The 24,398-nt window shown below is 36.6% G+C and overlaps 1 protein-coding gene and 1 pseudogene across 2 annotated transcripts; one reads left to right on the top strand and one right to left on the bottom strand.

Moving 5' to 3' along the window:
- Positions 1-2,046: 2,046 nt before the first annotated feature.
- On the top strand, positions 2,047-4,703 carry LOC122093171 (protein RICE SALT SENSITIVE 3). Of its 2 annotated transcripts, none has more exons than XM_042663448.1 (8): positions 2,047-2,506; positions 2,649-2,699; positions 2,841-2,969; positions 3,143-3,248; positions 3,463-3,504; positions 3,615-3,671; positions 3,802-4,273; positions 4,337-4,703. In XM_042663448.1, exons 1-8 carry the CDS (start codon positions 2,376-2,378, stop codon positions 4,597-4,599), a joined length of 1,251 nt encoding a protein of 416 aa, XP_042519382.1. In that variant the 5' UTR covers positions 2,047-2,375; the 3' UTR covers positions 4,600-4,703. The 2 variants fall into 2 exon arrangements, with proteins under 2 accessions (XP_042519382.1, XP_042519383.1); XM_042663449.1 differs by having other exon boundaries at positions 2,049-2,506; positions 4,354-4,519.
- A 5,735-nt stretch (positions 4,704-10,438) lies between these two features.
- LOC122092988 lies at positions 10,439-12,441 on the bottom strand (annotated as a pseudogene).
- Positions 12,442-24,398: the final 11,957 nt, after the last annotated feature.

The raw sequence follows: 24,398 nt of genomic DNA, 5'->3' as shown, positions 1-24,398 counted from the left end.
AAAGTATGACATAAATGAAAAGTATACTTAAATTTAGAATTTAATATATAGTGATCCTAACCACTTTCCTATAGATATCAAATGTTTAGATTGCCATATCACCTTCTAAGTGGCACATTTGAGGTCTGCCATCAAGAGATGGTGGAAGGCTAAGAGAATTTTTCTTAGTTTTGTCTGGTTAGGGTGTTGCTGCCTTGGCTAGCTTATGTGGGTTCTGTGGAGTAAATTTTTTTTTTAAATATATTTTTATTCATTTAAAAGAAAATACTTTTTTTAAGGGAATATGAAGAAACTCGTATAATTAATCATCACTAGAACATGCCAATTCTTGTCATTAAGCCATCTCTCATATGGAAACCATTGTGCTTGGTCCCAACCTTCTGTTGGGTAGGCACCATCACGTATGGTACTAGAGACTAGCTTAACACAACCACCACCTTTTTTTTTTATTTTAATCATGAAAGTTCCAGTACAAAGAGTTGGGATTTGACAAGAATTCATTAGGTTGAAAACTCATTTCCTCTGTATGTATATACATTCACTTAGGACCAATATCCACCAATAGATTAATGGATTATCTTTTTCATTTTTAGGGGATTTAAATTTTTTTTTTTTTATTTGACCTATTCTATTTTAGTTGAAACTCGACATGTGAATAGTTGATCTTTCAGGTTCACCTGTCTACAAAAATTCAGCTATAACGACCAATCTTACTTATGATAATTTTTTTTGTGCAATCAAACTGTAAAACTATTCACATCAATTTTATGGGAAAATGATGTACACAGAGTTGGAATATATATGCCCTCTCACACATTCCCTTCTCTCTAACACTCTTGGTATCTCTTTTGCTCCCTAACCATGTTGGTCACCTTTGTATATGCATAGTTAGGTACTTCCTCTCATGTGCTCATTGGCTTAGCCTAACAAACGCCAATACATGAGGGTGACATATAGATCCCTCCCCTCTTCTCTTTCGTACCCCTTATTTTTCTTAAGTGATACCGAGCGTGGCTTCATTGCACTTATTCTCAACGATAGACATGTCCTTTTTGTTTTCAACCAAAATTTTCCCTTACCCAAAATGTAGTGGGTGGGACATGTATCCACCGCTAAGCGTATGTGCAACATGAACATATTAAGACTCATTGACGCTCTAGAAGATTCTTACACTTTGTATCACATAGTCTGTTTGAAGAAAACAATTAAACTTGTCCTTCACCTTATTCGCAAGTCTAGTTGGGTGCCAGAAGGCTCAAACCCCATATCAATTTTTTTTTTTTTGGGATGTATAGGCCAGACGGGGACTCGTTACAATCAAACATGACTGCTTGAGACCTATGAGGAGTTAGCAAAGAAACCATTGTGCCACATTTATTACTACCTACTAACTTACTACAACTATATTCAAGAAGGTGAGAGTAAAAAGGTCGAAACAGCTCAAAACACATATCAATTCAACCTATTGCCATCCATACATGAAAGCATGGTGACATGTTGGCAATTGATAACACTAAAAATTTCTCTCTTCTTGAAAAAGAGTATAGAATCGTTGTTAGATATGTCTCAATGTGTGCCTTTTCAAGAGTTATTACATGATTCTCTACCTTTAAATGTACAAGCCAATTCTACTTTGTTTACAATACATGCAATGGATTCAGCAACCCTATATTACCTCCCATTTTTTTCTGACAAAATTTTCCTGTCACCCTCTTCCCCTCTCAACCGGAGATATCGAAGCTGTTGAGGTTTCACCTAAAAAAAAAAAAAAAAAAACCTCTTGAAGTGGGTTAAGCCTAAACTAGCCAAAGTAAAACCTGTATCCAAACAAAAAAGGGTAAGACCGTAATTTGATCATTAAGAAGAACAGTCTTTCTTCCCCACCCCCACCCCCCTCTTCTCTCTCTTCTCTTCTCAGTCAGTTCCCCACTGTGCTTTGCAAGAAAGAGAGGATAAAGCTGTCCCCAGAGATTACTTTTTATGGTTATGTACAAACAACAGAAACATCACCTCTCTTTCACACACCCACACACGCACGCACGCATCTTCTCTCTCTCTCTCTCTCTTCTCCTCTTACATAAATCCTTTTTACCTTCTCCCCCACCTGTGATTACCAAACCTGATTACTAGTGAGAAATACAAAAGGAGAAGTGGTTAAGACACAGTACTTAACAGAAAGAGAAAGAGTGGGAGATGCAGAAAGGGTCTCCTTCGTTGCTAGCGATAGTGGAGTTGCTAAAGAAGATAAAAAATCTTGGTTAGAGAAATTCACATATTTATATATTTATAGTATTAGCAGATAAAGAGAAAGGAGAGAGTGAGCAGAAAAGGGGTTATTGTGTAGAGAAAGAGATCAAAAAAGGAAGTGAAGAGAGATGGTGGGCTCAGGAGCATCAGATAGGAGCAAAGAAGCGGTTGGGATGATGGCCCTTCATGAGGCCCTCAGGGGTGTCTGTCTCAATTCAGACTGGACTTACTCCGTCTTCTGGACCATTCGACCTCGCCCGTATGTAAACAACCCTTCTTCCTTCCTCTGCTTTTTTTTTTTTTCTTTTTTTTTTTCGTCTCTGACTTGACTAAATCTTGTACTTGTAATCCTTCCATTTTTGTTTCCCTTTCTTCAAATGGGTTTCTCTTCCTGATTTCAGGAGAAGTAGAGGTGGTAATGGCTGCAAGGTTGGGGACGACAACGGCAGCTTGTGAGTACCCCTTTTTCTTTACTCTTTAGCTTTCTGAAAAGCAGAGGAATAGAACAGGGGATGATTAAAGACATGGATATTGATAACCAGAGAGAGAGAGAGATTAGTATATATTTTGAGATGGGTTTTTGTCTTGCACAGGATGTTGATGTGGGAAGATGGATTTTGCCGGGGAAGAGTTGCAGAGTGTCTTGAAGATATAGATGGGGAGGATCCAGTCAGAAAGGCCTTCAGCAAAATGTCCATTCAGTTGTATAACTATGGAGAAGGGTGGGTACTGGGTAGGTGTTTTTTTATTTTATTTAATTTTGTTTTCCTGTAATTTCTTTCTCCTTGTTAAAAGTATATGTCCCTTTATGAATTTAGGATAAAGTGAGAAACAAATTAGAATTTATCTAATTTTTTTGGGATTTGATTGGTTGAATGGTTTGAACTTTGAACAGGTTGATGGGAAAGGTTGCTTCAGATAAATGTCATAAATGGGTTTTCAAAGAACCTTCTGAATGTGAACCCAATATCTCTAACTACTGGCAGAGTTCTTTTGATGCTGTACGTATGTGCTAAGGCTAACACATGAAATACACAGATAATCTAGAATTTTTATATGATTAGATGTAATATAAAATGAGATTATATCCATTAGATATCAGAACCAGAAGCATAATCATGCTATCTAGCTTACATGGTTTCATCCTCTGCCATTGCTTAGACAAAGCTAGCTATCATATTCTTTGATGATTTCCTATTCTTCTGTAAATTGCAGCTTCCTCCTGAATGGACTGATCAGTTTAACTCAGGCATTCAGGTAAGAATGGTATTGTTCATGGAACTGTTGTTTGCTTTGGGTTGCTTGCAATTTTTTATTCTTTTGATCATGTTGGGTTTTCTCACTTTTTCATTATATATGTTGAACAGACTATAGCTGTGATTCAAGCTGGCCATGGCCTTCTACAATTGGGTTCCTGCAAGATTGTGAGTTTGTTTCTCTTTTTTTCTATTTAATTTTTAATTTCTCTCATTAATGCTTAAAGTTACTTGTGTTTTGGAGCCCATTTAATCCTTGGAACAATGGAATTTACTGGAACATAATATCTATCCTCAGATACCAGAAGACTTGCACTTTGTGCTGAGAATGAGGCATACCTTTGAATCTCTTGGTTATCAGTCTGGTTATTACCTGTCCCAGCTCTTCTCTGCTAATAGGAATACTTCCCCTTCTGCTCCTTCAAAGCAATCCCTTGCTCCAAGCCGTCCCCCGGCTCCCATCTTTAACTGGAGCCAAAGGTCACTCCCTTCTGCCACTTCTGGAGTTGCTTCTCCCAATTTCCAGAACTCTTCCCGACTTGGATTGCCACAGACTAAAGATGAAACCCATCTGTTTCTCCTTCCACATTCATCTGAAACCCAAATGGAAGACATGAACATGATGGCTGATCATGAATCTGATATTAAGTGGCCAAATGGACTATCCTTCTTCAATGCTCTCACGGGACGAGCTGATGATGCGAAGCTTCTCTTTGGCGAGGGCCTAGGAAACAAGCCAAATCAACAACATCAACAACTTGTTCTAGGGGGTAAGAATTTGAACTCTGCCTTAAATCTTTATGGAAAGCCTGATGAGTCTAAGGCCCTCTCAGAAACTTCATATTTACAGAATCAGCATTGGAGCAGAAGTGATAACACAGGTGTTACGAATCCCAGTGAATACTTGAGCTTGGAGAGCCATTCAAACAATGTAAGGAAGATGGAAAAGTTTAAGAGGAGCTTCACTTTGCCTGCAAGAATGGCATCATCTTCTTCTTCCACTTCTCTTGATCAACACTCACATAATCCAGTGGACTACAGCAGGAGCTCTGAAGCAGGAATTTACTCTGATATAATGGACACCTTCTTAGAATGATTTTAGATTTGTTTTGTATGAAGGACAGGAGTAAGAGGTTGTACTTGACAGTGAATTTGGCTCTTTTCTACTGGTCATGTTCCTCTTACTTGTTTTGATGCCCATTACTTCTCTCTACTTTGCATTGATCCACAGAACTCTGCTCTTTATTTTTCTTGATCATTCTTACAAAATTTTCCATGAATTTCATTATGATCATGGCATCAAGGTTGAAAAAAGGTAATTGATTTGCATGGTATGCCACCAAGTTTGAGGCTGCTTCACCTAGGATTTTAATTTCATGTTTATTCTATGACAATATGAGTAACTTTAAAAGTATAAAAATATCCTTAGGAGATGTTAATTGGAGGAAAAGATTTTCCTTGAAGATCAGAAATTCATGATTTGGCTGTATTTTACGAATATGGTGTGAAAACAGCTTGATTTGGTCAATATTTTACCTGATTTTTGCAGTCATTTACGAAAAAATAAAAAAATAAAAAAATAAAAAAAATAAAAAAAACATGTTCACTTGAACAATTTTCAACTATTTTTGGATTTTAAGTGTCCAAATTCTATACATAATACTCGAAACAAGCTTTACAACGAGGTTTGGTTTACGAAAGTCAGACCTACAAATCGATAATTATGAATTATCGCAAATTTAAAGTAAAATGAAAATAATTTTTTTTTTAAAAGCTGACGTCAGCATTGACATCAGATCATTGGAATCACAGGTCAATACATGAGTTAACCCGGTCGATGACCCTGGCCAGTTAGCGGCGGCTGAATCGACCGTTTTAAACCAAGTCATAACCACAAGCAATAGGATGTTAGAAATTTTTGATTCTAGCCAAAAAAATTATCTGAGGTTGTTTCCACTAATGTCATCAGAAAAATCATCAAAATCATATTTCCATCAATTTGGATCGTTGGTGGTGTTTCCTCTCTAAGAATTTTTTTTTTATTCTACCAAGATTGCTTCAATTTTTTGATTCCCTCCTCAATATCTACCAGACAAGGATGGATAGGAAATCTTGTAAATACACTATCTTCTTCTTGGTGGACCTTTCTTTGGAAACTGTACATCCACCCAAAATTCAAAGTATTCTTATGGAGGACGTTCTTACATGGAATTTCGGTAAGGAATACTAAGGGTGAAACAAGGCCAGGTTGGGTCAGGTTTCTTAAAACCCCAACCCAACCCAACCCTAGGTTCTCAAAATTCAACCTAGGCCCAACCCAACCCTATTGGGTTCATGTTTAGGCCCGACCCTGCCGGCTTCATACCAACCCAACCCAACCCTAATTGACCCTATCAGGACCGGGTTGGGTCGGGTTGGCCTAGGTTGGGTTGACCTTGGCTTCTACAATGGTTGGATTAACCTTGATTGACATGTTTTTTCCATTCATGTCTCATATATTAAAAAATAATAGAAAAATAAAATACCTATTGGAGCCCTAATTTCTATCATAAAGATGTAAGGTTAAATTTCGGGCCAGGTTGGGCTGGGTTGAGGCCTCAACCATAACCCAACCCAACCTTGATCCAGGGTTGGGGTTTTTCAACCCTAACCCACCCTCAGGGTCAAAAAACTTGGCCCAAACCCTGTTTGAGCTTAGGGCGGGCCAGGGCGGGTTCTGGTTGTCAGGGCCAAATTTTCACCCTTAAGGAATACCCTTGGAAAATGGATTTTATATGGCCATGATTCTAAATCTATTTATCATCTCTTTATTTCCTATGACTTTGCAAAACAGGTTTGGGTTGCTAGTCCCATTGGACTATGCCCTCATTGCATGGGATTAGCAGCCCTCATTGCATTGATGCCAACTCTCTCAACTTAATGGTCAAGCACATTTTTTGGAGCGATTATTCTCTGCAGTGAGTGCGGCGGTGAGATGAGCATTGGATGGCCGAGAGCATCTAGGCATACACCCTGAGGTTGTCTCGGCCATCCAATGCTCACCACACCGTCGCACTCAGTATAGAGGATGTTTTCACCCTTTTTTTGCCACTCGCATTTAAATTTGTCTAAGCTTAAATGGTGTTCTAGTATTGTTGCTTTAATCATTTACTTCTTGTGGGATCATAGAAATAACATTCTAGCAAAAAAAAAAAAAAAAAAATGATCTCGATCCAATTATAGTTCTCGATAATGTTAATTCATTGATATTTGATTTAAAAATTTCACCTTCTTTTAATATTGCTAATGTCTTTTCTTATACTTTTGATCCAGAGTGCAAGTTAGGAAGGTCTCCAGAACCTCCTTTTTTAACTATTCTATTTTGATTTGTACGGGTACTACCAACAAATTTCAATCAAAATCAAGATGGACTTTTGGTGTCATTATTAAGGGACAATTTCAGCTTATAAGGACATGCTATGCAAATTCCAAGAAGCAGGTTGGAGCTGAGGCAGCTGGACTTCTAACTAGACTGCAACTTGCCACTGACAAGAACCGGAATACATCTAAAGTTTTGGCTTTATTCTCAAGATATACTTCATCTTATTCCAATTCTAATCAAGGATCATGGCCGTGGCATTCTTTCTCAACTTTTTGGGAAATTCACTTGAAATTTAGTACTGTTTCATTTTTATATAATGGCTTAATATAAATCATGTAATGCAACTGATAATGGATATTGCTAGTAGCACTAGTTGATCTAACATACATTCTGAGGTTGATGCAACTTTTAAACTATTTTAGTCAATGATGATTACCTTTTTCTGATTTTACTTAAAAAAAAATATTGAAAAGAAAATGTTTAGAATGCCCAAAAAGAAATTCTTTTCAACCAAAAGTTTTCTATTAATATCTCAACCTTATTTTGAGAAACACACCGTAAAAGCTATGGAGAACATTTGAAACATCATCAAGAACACTAATAGGGTTTTCTACATAATTAGTTAGTATATGCTTCATCACATTCCTTTCTCAAAAATTTCAGATTTTTTTTTTTGGATATATTTTCCTATTTTCCTTTAATATTTCTTGATTGACATACTAATTTTGTTTTTATATTTTATAGGGAAAATTACATTCCCCTCCCCTATAGTTTGCCGAAATTATGCGTGGGTCCAAGGGTTTGAGCTAATTACACCTCCCTCCCCTGAAGCATGAAAGATTCTTACATTTGACTCCAATCCGTTAGTGGTCGTGAGTTTGAATCTGTTATGTGGTGAGGTCACATTTTTATACATAAAATACCCCGAGAATGAAGTGAAGAGACCGAATTACTCTTCACTTAAAATGAGATTGAAAGAGGATTTCCCTCTTTCAATTCATCGTCTTCATCCGCTTACTAAATGCAAATCAAACTCTCGGTCATCCATTGTGAGAAGACGACGACATCTTCATGAACCTCATGGAAGGTTCGATCGACTGGGTTCTTACTGCGATTTCCCTCTGAATTGGTAAAAGGACCATGTGTATCTTCAAATTTATAAAGAGAAACAGGAAAATCTATGCATATTTTCAATATACCTTGTTTTCAATTCAAATGTGCATATTATTGAGTTTTTTTTTTTTACTGGGTTTGCAAGTGTTCTTTTTTATTTGATTTGCTCTTTAGGATTTATCTGATTTTGAAATAAATTCTCTTACTCTTACTGAGATCACAAACACTGAACAGAGAGATTGTTTTATTTATTTATTTTTTTTGGTTTTGTTTTCTCTTATGAAGTTTTATAGTTTTTGAAAGGAGACTTTCAATTACAATGGGATTCATCAAAAGTGGAAATAGATTGAATAGAATCTGTGGCTTAATAATAATTGATAAGAGTTTTTTCTTTTTAATATTTTCACACTTTAATTGCAACAAACATATATAATATTATAATGTAGTTGGTTGATTGCTGAATGATTACTGACTGAAATGTTTTGTAATGCTTAAGACATCTGTGTTTAGTTGGTGGTGGAAGTAATTGAGGGAGGTGGTGGTCGGTGTGTGTAGGGGAAAGGGGGAAATGTGGCTATGATTTTCGGTGTTCACCTTCTCCAATGGCTCTCTGTTTTGAGAACACTTCCCATTTTAATGTGTATTTTCCCTAAAGGGTATAATTTCGGTTTAATATTCGTTTACTTGGATTCGTCGGCTTGAATCAATCGGAGATGTGCAGCTTCTTCACCTAGAATGGTTGTTGAGGCCGATTTGCAGAGGTTCTCGGTGTTCACCTTCTCCAACGGTTCTCTATTTTGAGAACACTTCCCATTTTAATGGGTATTTACCCTAAAGGGTATAATGGTCCTCTCAACAGAAGACTTACATTAATAAAAGGGTATTCAAGTCTTTTCATGTTTGAAATTAACAGAATACTCACAGCGTCAGCTTCAGGGGAGAGGGGCGTAATTCGCTCAAACCCTTGGACCCATGTGTAATTTCGACAAACTATAGGGGAGGGGATGTAATTTTTCCTATTTTATATTCTTCATGGTGGGGTTTGTTTTGTTGATTTTTCTTAAACAAATAGGTGGTATATGTGTCGAAGAAAAATCATGGTTTAAAATGATGGCTTCTCCATCCTTCTTATTTTTGTAGATTTTTTATTTTATTTGCATTATTTACATGTATTATAATAATTATGGAAGCTTCAGATCGGATATTAGATTTGGGTTGTTGATTTTATATATGTTCATTCAGAAATAATTTTGTTACATATCATGTATACGATAATGGTACAGTTAAATGAAAAATTATGCTAAAAATAAGATTATTGGGATTGAAATTATATAGATTCACATGTTTGATAGGATTGTGTGAAGTTTGACCGAGTTAAGACATGAGTTGGAAGGTTGTAGATGCTCATCCTTATGTGAAATTCTTAAAGTTTCTAGATGCAAAGAAAAATGATTGAAAATATGTACAAATTCATAAGAATTGTTGAAATATGTAGAGTTATCCTTAAAATTTAGACAAGAGGCATAGATGGAAGATGAATGCATATTGAGAAGAAGCGGGTCTATTTTGTTTTGGATATTGAGAGTACAAGTGATCTCTCCGATTCGACTGTAGGGTAGGACAAATGAAGTTACTTCACATCGTGTGATAGACATGTGGGGCACCTCTGGTGAGGGTGAGAGTGTGGACCCTGTCAATTTGGGTGTGATAGATACATAGAGATAATGATGGAGTTTGTAGAATTGACATCAATAACGTTCTTCTTAAGGATGGTGTGCAGAATTCAATACAAAGTGGAGATTTGTTCAATTTTAAGTCTTAATCCTTTCTAGCACATGTCAAAGCTTATGGAGTAATCAAACTACTACACAAACACGACACGCTAGCAGCAATCAATTACTACGCGTGCTAATGCACCCCATGCAACCAAAAATACATGCAAACCCGTATAGTGATCATTGGGTTATCATGTTTAATTGAGTTGGTTTTTTGGGGTCCATTATACATACTTGGATAAAAGTATATTAGTATGAAAATTAGGGTTTTTACAATTTTTTTATATATATTACTATGATGAGGAAATCACATGGTAAAGTGGGGAGTAGTGTAGAGTTTTTCTGTATATAAGAAAATTATAAATTCTCTAGGATGGAAATGGCATTCATGCCGGAGCATGTTGAAAATTTCATTTTTATGTGTAACTATGGTGTTCGGACCAACGACTAATTCTCAGGGAGATGCATAGATGGGGAATCAAACATAGAATCGTACGCCTATCCATACAATCCGTCCTATCCATCTGGGCAACCATGGATGATTATTTTTGTCATTTTAATAATATATTTGTATAGGAGTTTCACCAATGAAGCCTTTCCTATAAGAAAAGGAGATCCAAATATGTTAAGACTGCTTAGGTTTTGCCAACATTCTCCACAACATAGTTTACGATTGCTTTAGCCACTCACCACATTAAACCACCACAGACTGCAAAAGCCTTGCCTTCTAACTTATCATTAATTTCAAAAACCATGGTTGATCTAATGATGCATGAATGTACATCTCTCTCTCTATGATTTTGAAGATATACTCAAATGAATCAAGCCCCATATCGAGATATCCACCCTCACTCTGTTTGACTACTCTGACACGCTCCTCGTCGTCTATCTTCACAATTGCCTCCTTCCACCTGCGAGGCTCAGGTAACCAGAGCAGGATCCCCACAGATGGTGAAGGGGGAGAGTGGGTAGCTGCCGCTTTTGAATGATACCTGGTCAACCAAACAAGCCCCCACGATACCCAACCCAGAGGCAAATTAAGGGGACCTGCACGTTACCTACACTGTTTACTTGACATGTGTCACGGGATGTGGTCATATTATTAATTTATTATTTTTTATTCATCCTCTGACACTTTTCAAGTAAAGCAGAAGTGAAAGGGACCACCATCCCCTTCACATACGTGCAAATTCCCCTCCCTCATCCAAAGTATGGGTCAGTGTTGGGCTGTCATGACCTAGACTGCCATAATGGGCTCGTGGTAAGGATTGGGCTTGTGTTCTAGGACCAGTGCTGGTTTTGGGGGAAGAATGCACTCCCAGTCAGAGTTTGGATCTGCTCCTAGTTATTTTACGAATAATTTGATCCGAATCCGAATCAAATAAAAAATTCTAAAAAATTCTCAAATTTATAGATTTTTTTTAAATTCAAAAATAATTCGACCCAATTGAATTTTATTCAAATTATAACCAAATTTTATCTCATGTAAAAAAAAAAAAAACTTTACCTTGAATAAGTCAATAAGCCTTTAAAAAATAGTGTGATTATTGCATTTATTATCCTAACGTTACTTTTCTTCTTTTTTTAACAAAAACAGACAAAGCTTATCTTTTCTGAGGTAATCTCTCACACTTCTACAAAATAATAATAATAATAATAATAATAATAATAATAATAATAATAATAATAATAATAATAATAATAAATCTTTCACCCCATTTTGGTTTGACTAAGTCTTACAGTCGTTACTCTCTCTAGTCTTTAAGGTGAACATGCATGGTGGGTGACATGGATCTAGCTGAATTTGTGCTAAGTTCTCCCTCTCAGTCTCTCTTTCTCTGATTGAATTATTTGATTAATAGGAAATGAATTTAGAAAAAAAAAAGAAGACTAAATATAATATTTTTATCTTTAAAATTTAAAATTTTAATTTTTGTATCATTTGTGTCTTACGTACATATGATAATTGATAGATAATATGAAACAAGTATTGCAAATATTAAAAAATAACATCCGGATTTTTTGTCCGCTTTTTATTTTTGTAAACGAATAATTCCCGAATCCGAATCTGAACTCAAATTTTACTATCTCCGCTTTTTTGACCGATATTTTGACCGAATCGTTGAATCAATAAAATGAATTAATCGGAATAATTCTTCATCCGAATAATTCCCGAATCCAAATTTAAAAACTATGGATCTAGGGCACAAATGTACTTGCTTTGACACACATGTGAGGATTCAACACTTGTTCCATTTTTTCGCCATTAATTATAAGGGCGAAAAGGATTATAATATATGAAAACAAAAGAGACAGGTGTTGGATCCTCACATATAGGTTTAGGTGAAGTATGTGCAGTAGGTCAAAATTCTCTCAGGCAGGGTTTTAAAAAAATAGAATTGATTACTGACTCAAGCAGCTTCGAATCGGCCTCTCCATACAGTTTTTTAGAGTTGCGCCTGTTCCTGGCTGATTCCAACAGATTTCGGACCTATTCTGGCATGATCTTACCTTGAGCAAGTACGATATGTATAATTGGGCTGGCACCTCCATCGCCATTCATTTAAACCTTTTCAGTAACACCAAGGTAGACTTTATCAAGAATACTTGGCTACTCTTGTGAGCTATATATTGCCCAGACATCTTTAGCAGACGCACCAACATCTAGCGCGTATGAACTCCCAAGCATTTTTTTTTATCTCTTGAGCTTTTGAAGACCAAAAAGCACTTCAAATTTGAGATGTAAGGCATCAAACGTAAACCGAAGGTATTATTTATAAGGTGAGAGATTGGGAGTAGTGCTCCATGGTGGCTTCCTTTTTCCTAACCCAAAGAATTCTTGATTTGGAGGACTTTTGATATTGGATTTATTTTTGTCCAATGTCAAAGTTTTTAAATATTTCTTGTGTCATGATTGGGTGTGGGTGTGGGTGTGCGTCTATCCCTACATACGAGTACAGAGACACATTTGTGTACGTGTACAAGGATACTTGTATACATAGGGGTGTCAATCGGTAGGGCTTAATCGGGCTTGACCACTTGAAAACCTTGCACTGTGAACACCCGTTTAAGTAAACGGGCCTAGCTTTGGGGGCCATGGTACGGTTTGTAATCGGGCGGTCGGTGTCAAGCTTTAATCGGGCTTCCTTAAACGTGTCTTAACCAGGTTACGGACCTATTTAAGTCTAAATGGCTTTTAAACGGGCTTTAAAGATACTTACTCTAAAATTCTCTTTTTAAATTAGTTGAATGCCCAGAAATATGTGAAGCAAATCTTTAATAAAAAATAGAAATGATATGAGATTATGGTTGTTCTTACAAAGAAAAAGAAGAGATTATAACCTTTACAACTTACAAAATAGGCAAAATGGTCGCGGTACGTGCAGAAAAATAGGAATGCGGAACGTTCGGAGCTCTGTGAATGTTCACGTAAGTGATATGATTGACACTTGTTAAATATGTTAATCCTGCTAACAGAGTTGTAAACAATTACAACTCTGTTTAATATTATTAGTATTTAAATAAATAAATAATAATAATCCCAATATAAGTGGACTCCTCCGTTCATTCCGCTTAGAAATCTCGATCCTCTCTTTCTCTCTCTCCTTGCTTCTTTTTCAAGGTTGTTCCTTCTTTCTTTTTCCTTTTTCACCGCTTTCCAGTCTAGTTGAAGTTTTGTTGACCAATTTCAGTGAAGATTTGCATCCATGGTAAATTCTCATAGGTTAATAATATCTACCCAATAAATAATAATAAAATCCTAGATATTCAATAGCTTTGTTCACTTTATAAATTCAAATTTGTCTTTTGCCATACATGCAAACTTTATTATCAAAATCTCTTCCCTGATGATTAATATGTAAACATGGTATTTGGATATATGTGACCAAGTCTCTCATATGCTCAGTGCCTGAAAATAATTATATTGATTTTTTTCTTATCTCATCCTATTTTGAGAGAGAGAGAGAGATGATGATGATGGCGGCCATTGAAAGAAGGAACAACGTTGAAGAAAAAGCAAGGAGAGAGAGAGAGAGAGAGAGAGAGAGAGAGAGAGAGAGAGAGAGAGAGAGAGAGAATTGAGATTTTCCAACAAAATAGAAGGATGAGTCCGTTTATATTGGAATTTTTTTTTTATTTATATAAAAAAATATTAGACAAGTTAAGTAACCACATCCGTCATCTCTCCACCCTAAAAACTAGGAATCAGTTATAATATAAAAAACTAATAGATGGTTTAGATTAATCTAAACTTAAATGGACGGTTAATATTAAAAGAAAGTGAAAATAAGAATGCAATACGTACGTCCTGCTACCACTCGCCCTTTAAAAGCTTAATTAAATAAAAACCTATTACAAAGAAAAGGGTAAGAAAGCTTAATTTGTTTCTTACTAGTAGTGGTAAAATAGAAATTTTATGTAGTTTTAAAGGAGTCGGGCTAGGTCGGGCTACAACGAGTCGGTTCAAGTGGGGCATATAAATGCATCGGTTCGGTCAGGTGACCGACGGGCTAGTTACTTGGACCATGAATGAAGCCCAACACGTTTATTAAATGGATCGGTCCAAGTCAGGCCATAACCGTGTCGGGCTCGATCGGGCCTACCGGTCTGGGCTCAGAATTGACACCCCTATGTATACATATAGGCACTTACGTGAATGTGTAGGTTGTCTATATATTATTTAGATAATTTGAAAATTGGAAAAAATGTTTTTTTTTTTTTTTTTTTGATAAAAATAAAAAAACTTTATTAATTAAGGAAGATAAGATAGAACATTAATATCAAGGTCAACAGTGTTAATGTAGAGCCTATTGTTCATAGCCCTTCTGACTAAGCTGTGCATAATGATGACTAGATCATTGTTGGGCCTGAACCAAAAATTGGTTTAAACAAGACATTATGGACATCAAGCAACAGTAGTAATGAGCTCCAGGGCCACAATTTAGTATTCCTCTCAAAAAAAAGATCTTCTATCTCCTTAGAATCATTCCAGATCTCTTATCATAAAAAGGGTATTAAAAAATGTTTTTCTGTACTTCTCAACTTTGAGTGTTTATCTTATCGATAAGTCTCTTTGTGTATCTAGTTTTCTTTGTATTTGATAACAAATATAGCCTTTGGATTTCCCTGTGTAATAACATATTTGAGTATACCTTATTTGATTGAGAGTTGTTTTATCTTAGAGGTATACATATAAGCCATCCTTATTGACTGAGCAACCAACCAAACTAACTCGAGCTTCACCAAGTCGAGCCGGCATCCCCATAAGGTGATTAGTGGGGATCAACTAGTGACATTCCAACTTATCCAAAATAATACACTGCCGCATCTGTAAAATAGTTAAAAGTCCCAATTAGAGACGTGGATGGTCCAGAGGGCTGCTGCAAGGGATCCTTCACGACAAAGATGGATCAAGGAGATTGAGGGCTCCATCCACATTCCTAATTACAGTACCATGCAGCAATGGAGGGTCTGAACACTAGCATTTCTCAACTTTCAAATCTCACAGAGAATGATGGCAAGAGACAAGAAAATCTTCTGCTGTTCCTTGGCCGACCAGGAAATCTACCGCATTTGGTGATCCATGCAAAGAACGAAGAGTACCATACTACTAACTTATGCATCTATATCTAAGTGGACGGGTTTTCTATCAGTTAGGGTGAAGGATGTATTCTTTTGCCATGACCATTAATGGGATGGGATGATTGTTATAAACGAGGGAAGACTATAACCTTCAATTTGTAGAGGGAGTAATAATGTCAATCAGATAACAACAAATGCTTAGCATAGTTGGTGAACTATGGTGTGCAAAAAACCCATGTTCACCAAGAGATCTTAAGTCCTAAATAGTTGATTAGTTGATACTACGTGGATGGGGGGGGGGTTGCCTCTTTTCTTGTGGACACAAGGCTGAGACTAGCTATGTTGGAACTTTGAAAGAGGCGACAAGAGGACGTCTACTTGGCAAATGTGGCCTGATCTTGCAAATTTTAACTTCAACGGAACCTAACTCACCAAGTGAATCAATCTCAGCTGAGTTGTTGAGCTGAAGTCTTATTATTATTGCAAAAGGAAGTCCCAATCAGTTGGATTGATCGAATCATTCCATGTGGGAGAAATGGTGGTTGCCCAAAAACATTTTACAAAAATTATTTTTTTTATATTTGCCTTTAATTTTTTTTCTTTCTATAATTGGTTGGGCCTGTACATGCATATCCCTCTCTTATTTAATATTGAAAAATATTTCAACATGATTGAATAAAGAGAAGATACTTGTAACCGACCTCATTTAGTAAGAAAATAAGCATTACTTAAATCAAGTTTGAGTATAAAGTAGGGGCCATAGAACATGTAGCTAAAAGGCCAAGGCTATCTAATTAAGTTCAATCCATGTGAACCTTATGAACTGTATCATTCCTAAGGATATGAGGTTGTATCGTGTTCTCACTGGAACCTTGACCTAAGGTTGGGCCATGTTGATTTGCTTCAAATATATTTTTTTGGCCCCAGATTAATGTTAATATATTGTTATCGTCCTTGATCTTTATGGGAAGTTTACGCCCAAATGCATTACATTGCATTAGTTGATACACTGATCAATCTATTAAAACTAATTTGAGGTTAGGCAAAAGATTTAATACTTGCATTGGTGGATTATATATGGAAAAAGTGTTGGTAAGATAACAAGTTACGCAGGAATAAAATGTACTAGCGTTTATCGACAGTTAGATTAGGTAGATTAGATCCATGCTATTGATCTATCCAATATTTAATTCAACATTTTCTCCTTCGTCTTCCTTCTTTTCTTCTTAATTTTTAGCAAAGGCAACCCAACTACAGCCGTGATCAGACTTGGCTCTCTACAATAGTCCCCCTCTCCCTCTCACCCATTCCCAGCTCCAAACCAACTCCTCTGCTGCAACCCTCTTATGCCTCACCCGCCCCTAACCCTATCTGTGAACCTAGCCGCTGCAAATCCCTTCTGTCGGAAAACATCCTCTGCAGCGAAGCTCATCTGCTGTTTAATCTGTCATATGCAACTTCCTTGACATCAAGAAAATGGACAATAACTCAACATATCTTGGTAAAAAAATTTTCCATCCTAGGACAAACAGCTCTAGATTCAACCATGTTGTTCTCAAGGTCAATAAGAAATTATCTACCTAGAAAACTAATCTTTTTTCTTTTGTAGGAATGTCTGTTGTAATTCAATCAGCATGATCCTCAATCCCCTGTTACCTAATGCCTTGTTTTGCATTTTCCAAAGTTATATGCAAGAAACTTGACTCTATTTAATCTCGTTTATGGAATGGAATGAAATGAAAAAGAGAAGAAGAAAACTCATCTCATTGGATGGCACAAAGTCAGCTTCCCTAAATCAATGTGTGGCTTTGGTCTGAGAGACTTTGAAACTCATAATAAAGTTCTGTTGTTAAAACTAGGATGACGGTCAATCAACAAGGACAACTCATTATGGGTTCAAATTCTATCGCACAAATACTTTCCAAAACTTTAGAGAAGAAAAGTTTTGTTATCTAGATCAATATTGTAAGTATGTTTCTTACTCTCAGTAAAATAGTTTTCGGAAAGGTAGGCAATGGGTGGAATACTAATTTTTGGACCAAATTTTGAATCCCCAACAATCCTAATTTTATTCCAAATATATATTCTTCTTTATCCAACTCTCCTCCCCCTACTATAGTTAGTGATTTTATTATTAGGGACAATTGGAATGCTGATCTTTTATACTTTATTCTCCCTCTATCAGTTGTTAATGATATTTTTGCAAATTCTTATAAATCTAACTCTGATAGATGGTGGTGCCACCTATCCAAAAAGGGGGCCCTTATTATTAAAGTGGCTGCTAAGTTTATAAAATATGACCATATTGGAATCTCAAACAGGTATTCTTGCTTATAACTTTGCTTACATTGGTGGAGATTCTTCTGAAAAATTCAATTACACCCAAAATTTGAGATTTTTTTCTAGAGACTAACACTTGGAAGAATCCCCACAAAAGATAGTTTGGAAAAATGGATGGGAGTTGATTATGCTAATGGATTCTGCTATTGTCACCATGAGCCTATTTGGCATATGTTTCCCTCATGTGATTTCAGTAAGAGAATTTGAGAAACAATCTTTTCTTGTGACACCTAAGAATAAGGCAAGTACCAGACCCGCCTGAGAGATCGGTGAGGTGTTCCCACCAAGAATATGACAAGTATCAGAATGTTTGGGAGATCAGTGAGGATGTGCAAACTTTAGTCCCACATCGCCTAGGGGGAGATTACTGGGCTAATTGATAACTCTAGCCTCCTTAAAATGGTACAACGCGTTCATTAAGGACCATAGGCCAGAGAGGAAAATAATGTGCAAGATTAATGGGGCCGGGGAGTTACAAATGGTATCAGAGTAGACCCCAACAGTGTGTGGGGCCACAACGGGGGGAAGCTATGCTGAAAGGGGAGAAGATTGTGACATCGAAGAATACGACAAGTACTAGACCAGCTTGGGAGATTGATGAGGTGTTCCCACTAAGAATACAGCAAGTACCAGGATGTTTAGAAGATCGGTTAGGGTGTACAAACTTTAGTCCCACATCACTTAGGGAGAGATTACTGGGCTAGTTAATAATATGACATAACGTGTTGTAAAGCCTTGAGACCCATAGGCCAAAAAGGACAATATTGTGTAAGGTTAATGGGACCGGGGCATTACATTTTTGGTTTATGCTTTGAACACCTTCTGCTCTTTCCTTTAAGCATCTTATTATGTATTTTTTTTTAGCTCTAACACAATTAGAATAATTTGAGAAACTTTTTTATTTCATTTATTCTTATATGTTATTGTTATGGAAAAATACAAATAAAATTGCTTTTAATAATGATAAACCCAACAGTTATTCCATAGCTACCCCTGCCAATAAGTGGATTAGCCTCCAATGCAAACCGATTCAACATCCATAGGTTTTTTTTTTTTTTTTTTTGGTGATGCTCCAAAAACTTCAACCTATTCCACCTTGCCTCCTAAAGTTTGACGTTACAATCATGATTTGCACCATCCTAAATAATTCTTGCGACAACATTTTGGCATGAGCATATTACTTCATTATTAATTAAAAATGTGTCTAATTAATACAAGCAATCTTATGATAGGAAAGTCTATTGAAGCAATCACAATGAGCTTTCTATATGGATTAAAACAAACTCAAATCAATGGATGAAAGAGTTGTTTTATGGTTGTTCTTGTTGGCAACTCGGCCACTTGGCGATGATGATGTGGCCAATTTGGGTGAAATGGATGAAAATGATGACATGATGGTGTCTAGTGTCGCCGATAAGATAACAGAACTACTTGGTATGCATGGAATGGTTTGATACATCCTTAGTATGTGGTGCGGGTTTCTGGGTCAAAACTGAAAAAATTGACCTATTTACGATCGGGGGCATTTTCAGTAATGAAAATGACATTTTTTGAGGATCATTTCTTCATAAAAAATATAGATTATAATTTATCTAGTCTAGTGCATCTGATTTTGTCGCATTCCGATACCATATGAACAAGTTACGACATTTGTGGCAGTCGAAGGCAGTTTCAGCATTGAAGATGAATTTTTTAAAGGAAGTGTTCTCCATGTAACAATATGAAAAAAATACAATCTTTCCAATGGTTCTGATTTCATCACGTTTCGATTCCGTATGAGAAAGATACATCATTAGAAAGGTCTAGGGGCATTTTTATCTTCTTATATGGATGATTCAGATGATTGAGTCTTCTGAAAAGTCGTAGACCATCCAGTTACGGTTCCAATGCAGTTTATTTCATCTTGATCGGATATCGTATGAAAAAGTTATAAGTGTTTCCGTAAAGCCAGTTAGAAAATCCAAACCGAAAATCCATCAGTTGCTCTTGGTGTTGGGTGGATTTTTCGGAATTTATTTTTGAAATTTGAAGGGCTTTTGTGTAATTTCAAGATTTTGAAGGTCTGAGTTGCAAGGGGTCTTAAGCACTGAAATATATGGAGGCAGGGGTTTGATTGTAATAAAGAGGAGTAAAGGGAAGTGAAATGGATGGTCAAGATTCGACCACGTAGGCTTGATGCCCATCCAAAGGCTGCTGAGATTTTGCGCTGATATGGACGAGATAGATTCTTGTGCATAGGATTTGATTGGTTAGGTGCATAATTCTTGATGCACTGGCGCTATACCTTATCAAGGAATGTTGTGGTGTTTCACGCATGTATAGAAGGTATAAAAAAGATTCTGATCTTAATGATCTCATGAAATATGATTAAAGCCATCATGGAGGATTCGGATCCAACGATCGATAAGCCTTTCTCTTTTGTGAGTGGGAGACAAGCTCTCTTAAAATCCGGAAAAGCAACCAATCATAGATCGACAACAAAAAGTGCATGCTAACCGCTGACATCATCATGACGTCATTAGTTGACTATTTTATTCGAATCTTGTGGTTGAGATTTACTATCTGTTATTTTAATCGGACGGTCTATATTAAGAGATGCTCCTTGATGAGATCTATGGCCAGATTTGCGCTCTTATTACTTGCGCCACCGGTGTAGCCTACGCCACTCCTACGAAGATTCCATTTTAGGCTATCTCATTGTTCCAACTTCAAATGGTCATATCTCCCTCATTTTAACTCAGATTTGGGTGAACCAAGTTGCAGCTTCTTCTTTTTTTCAAGCCCTACACCATGGAAGCAAGAAATATGAGGTTTGAGTAAAGGATGGCTATAGTTTTGGTAAGAGAAGCTTCCCCCCTCTTTGTTGGTCCTTGAATGAACATGAATACTTGATGATAAATGTTCTTAGGCCATTAAAGGAGGTAAAAGAGGTGATTGAGGTATGTTAATGATGCATTAACTCAAAGCCAAGGAGGAAGAGAAGAAAGCAAGAATGTGTTTGCTTTGAAGAGCAATAAGCCAAGGAGAGAAAATGTGTAAGCACCAAACTTGTCAGTACAAGTTTTCAGTCATCCCAGGAAATCGGTTGTGAGATTCTCTAACCTTTGATTTACATTATATGCATATATGTATGTTAGAGTTAGTTGTGGATGAATGTATACATGCTAGGTTAGTTGTGGATGAACTGTAAGCATGTTAGCTAGTTGTGGATGTATATGCTAGGCAGAGCTTGACTGTAGGGCATTGATATAAGCCCAAATTTACTGTATTATTTATTGAGTGCTTAGTGGGTGCTAAGCACCGGGAGTGGGTGCTCCCATGTAGTGGGTGCTACACATTGTACCGGCACTACAAGTGCCATCTCAGCTTTGACTTGAGAAAATTGGGTGTGGGTGCTCCCGACTGTGGGTGCAGTCAAAAGTAGTGTATTGAGTAGGTACGAAGCCTTTACAGGCACTACTCCGGGGATGTAGGCAAATTGTCGAACCTCATAAAAACCCTATGTTGTGGGTGCTTGTTGTTTGCATTTTATATTGAAGTGCGTGGAATGTGGAATGGGTGTGCACACTTGAAAGTGCCTATGAGAGGCTGAGTGTGCATACGACTCTGTGCAAATAGGGACAGGTATATCAGGTTTTTCTTAACCAGACATTAGACAGGATTTTAGGGATCGGAATTGGACTCACTAATTCACCCCCCTCTCAGTGATTGCCGGGTTACAACAGAAAGGTGATAGAATTTTGGAGTAATTCAAAGGGCCTAGAACAACTACTTTTGAAAAAAAGTACTACATCATGGCTTTCGAGCGTTGTTCCAATTTTTTTGGATGGGACATCGTCACCCTAACTAAATTTTCTCTTAGACTTAATAACGAAGTGGTCCTTCTTTTAAAATATTTAACTTTCGTAACTATGAACGGGAAAACATGTGTCTCTCTATCTGGTACTGATTTAGCTGTATATTCTCTTTTTAATTAATATATTAAATGGTCTTTGTTTTTTAGCCAACAGTTAAAATGTCTACATTACTATAAATCTGCTGATATATATATGGCTAAAAATATACTGGAGAAATTGTTGGTTGTGCAAGGAGTTTGGAAACAACATTCTGTTTTCGACGTGAAGACTATATGGTTGGCATAACTACAAAATTTGAAATGTATCTGAACTAGGGGTGCAAGTTTGGCCCTGATGACTCGAATTCGCCCTTGGCCCGCCCTGATCCTGAACAAGTACCGACCCAAAAATTTTGGCCCTGAGGGCCGGCCCGACCCTGAAATTTCTAACCTTGAGTCAGGGTTAGGGCGAGTAAGGGTTGATGTCTTTGGCCCGCCCAACCAGCCCAGCCCGCCCTGAATCCGGCCCTGATTGTTTTACCCTGACTTTTGCCCCTGGTTTTGGCCTAGCCCGACCCTAATTTTTGCCCCTGATGTTGACCCTAGTTGTGGCCCTGATGTTTACCCTAAAGTTAACCTAATTTTATTTGTTTGACATTGAGTCATTGACACCTCAAAACTTCTAATATATCTTTTCACCGATCTCTCTTGCGCATTTTTTACAAAAAAAAAAAAAAAATTATCCCTCTTGCTTTTTTTACCAAGAAAAAAAAAAAGATATCTTGTTCTCTGTGTCTGAGGGATCACAGAAGTTCTTTGAGTCTCTGCCAAAGTTCTCTGGCTCTCTATGTCTCTGCGTTCTTTGGATTTTTTGTTTTCTTAGGATGTTCTCCTCTTTGTTTAACATGACAAGGGTTTTGAGATCTTCAAATTGTTTGCCTTATTAGGATGATTTATTTTTTTATCATGACAAATAATTGATTTTTTTTGGATTATTTACTTTTTTAGGATGATCTCATCTTTGTTTACCATAATAATTGGAATTATTTGTATTGTTTGAATGTTTGCTTTAGGATGTTCTCCTCATGACAAGTAATTTGTAACTTTGTATTTTTATCTCCACTTTATTATGAATATTTTATATTTTTAAGTTATTTCATATTTTGCAGGGTCAGGGTATATCTAGCCCTTTATGGCAAACCAAGGTCAGGGTCAATCAGGGTCAGGGTCAGGGTCAGGGTTAGGGTCATCCTGCCCTGACCCAACCCTAAAAAATCAAGGCCAATTAGGGCGGGTAAGGATTGGGCTGAACCCTGAAGGGTAGGGCCATGGTTGAAGTTTTGAGGCCTTGAGTCAGGGTCAGGGCAAGTTTGAGCCCAGTTGTGGAGACTCAGGGTTGGGCTAGGGTTTTAAGAAACCCAACCCAACCCGGCCCTGTTGCACCCCTAATATGAACCATTTGGCCATCATATTTTTGAGTTTGAAATGCTTTGCAACTTCTCTGGTTGAGCTCTTTTCTATAAGTACATGTTGGTGCTTGGTCAGTTATGTCAACAAATTAATTCAAGCTACCTGAACAATCCATTCCCTGTAAACTCTGATACTAAATTAAGAAAGAGAGAACACTACCTAGCCAAGGCATCCAACATGGATGGGGGGATGGTTGTTTTGCTGCCCCCTACATCTAGGCAATGGAGCGCATGCCTAGGTAATGTTCCCTTTTCCCTAAATTAAACCTCTTGAGATCCCAAAACCATTAAAACTACAATTAGTTTGATTGTGTGGAAACTAACACAAATTTAATAGAGTTTGACACAAGTACTTGAGGAAAGACGGATCTAGGCAATATTTGGCAAGCTTATCGGTCTTTCGCTTCTAGGAGGCAGATCCAATGGGATGTCTATATAATCTTTTCTACCTCCATCTCAAAAAGTCAAAAAGATCTTGGAGCAGTGGAGGGCTTTTATATTGCACGCCCGTGTTTATGGCACAAGGGCCTCTCACTGACAAAAAACTTTTGTCCCCATATAGCATATAGGTAGTATAGAATTCAAATCAGCACATCTTGGTTGGCATCCTGCCTCCTTGCCTAAAGTTTATATAGTCCATTAGGTTCTTCTTTTGTTATATAGTTTTAAGAAAAGAAATTTAAGTTTTTGCCTTTCTTTCATTTTTACTTTATGTTTGTAAGTTTACCTAGCTCTTCAAGTCACCTTCTATAGTATTTTTTCTTTTATTTTGAAGCTTTCCATTCTAAACAGATTTATGCAAATTTTTTTTATACCGCCTCAAAAAATTCCCACCTGTGTAATGTTGATCAATCATACCTCGCACGTTATTGAAGGCAACCAATCCTTTGTCCTCTTCTTTTCTACTGACCACTCTTTTTCAATATCTTCCCTTATGCATGTAATTATGTAGGGGATTTTTATTTTTATTTTTTTTTAATAGGTAAGGAGGGCAATTATTCATGACCTCCTGTGAGTGTGGGTTTTTAGCACACAATTCACCTGGTTGCAATTACGTAGTCTTTAAACAGGAACTTTTAAATTCAGTAAGTATCTTATCACAAAAAAATATAAAAAATAATCATAATAATAATAAATTTTTTCTTATGTGTGTTTCGTCTTTTCTTTAAAATTTCCTTCTCCTACCTCCTATAATATATTACTTCCCCTCTTATTCATTTGTCCTGGCGAGTCTCTGAATTCTATCTTTTAAAATCTAAAAAAAAAATAAATAAATAAATTAAAGATTCTTAATTTCATAAATTTTAATTAAAACTATATTAAGATATTTTTTTTTTTTTTTTTTTGTTAAAAAAAGTGCTTTGAACATGAGGCATAGGAAACCCTAAACATATTTGATTTTTGAAAAAAAAAAAAAAA

This window comes from Macadamia integrifolia, chromosome 11, assembly GCF_013358625.1.
Source record: "Macadamia integrifolia cultivar HAES 741 chromosome 11, SCU_Mint_v3, whole genome shotgun sequence".
Classification (NCBI taxonomy): domain Eukaryota; kingdom Viridiplantae; phylum Streptophyta; class Magnoliopsida; order Proteales; family Proteaceae; genus Macadamia; species Macadamia integrifolia.
This window is presented reverse-complemented; position numbering and strand designations above follow the sequence as displayed.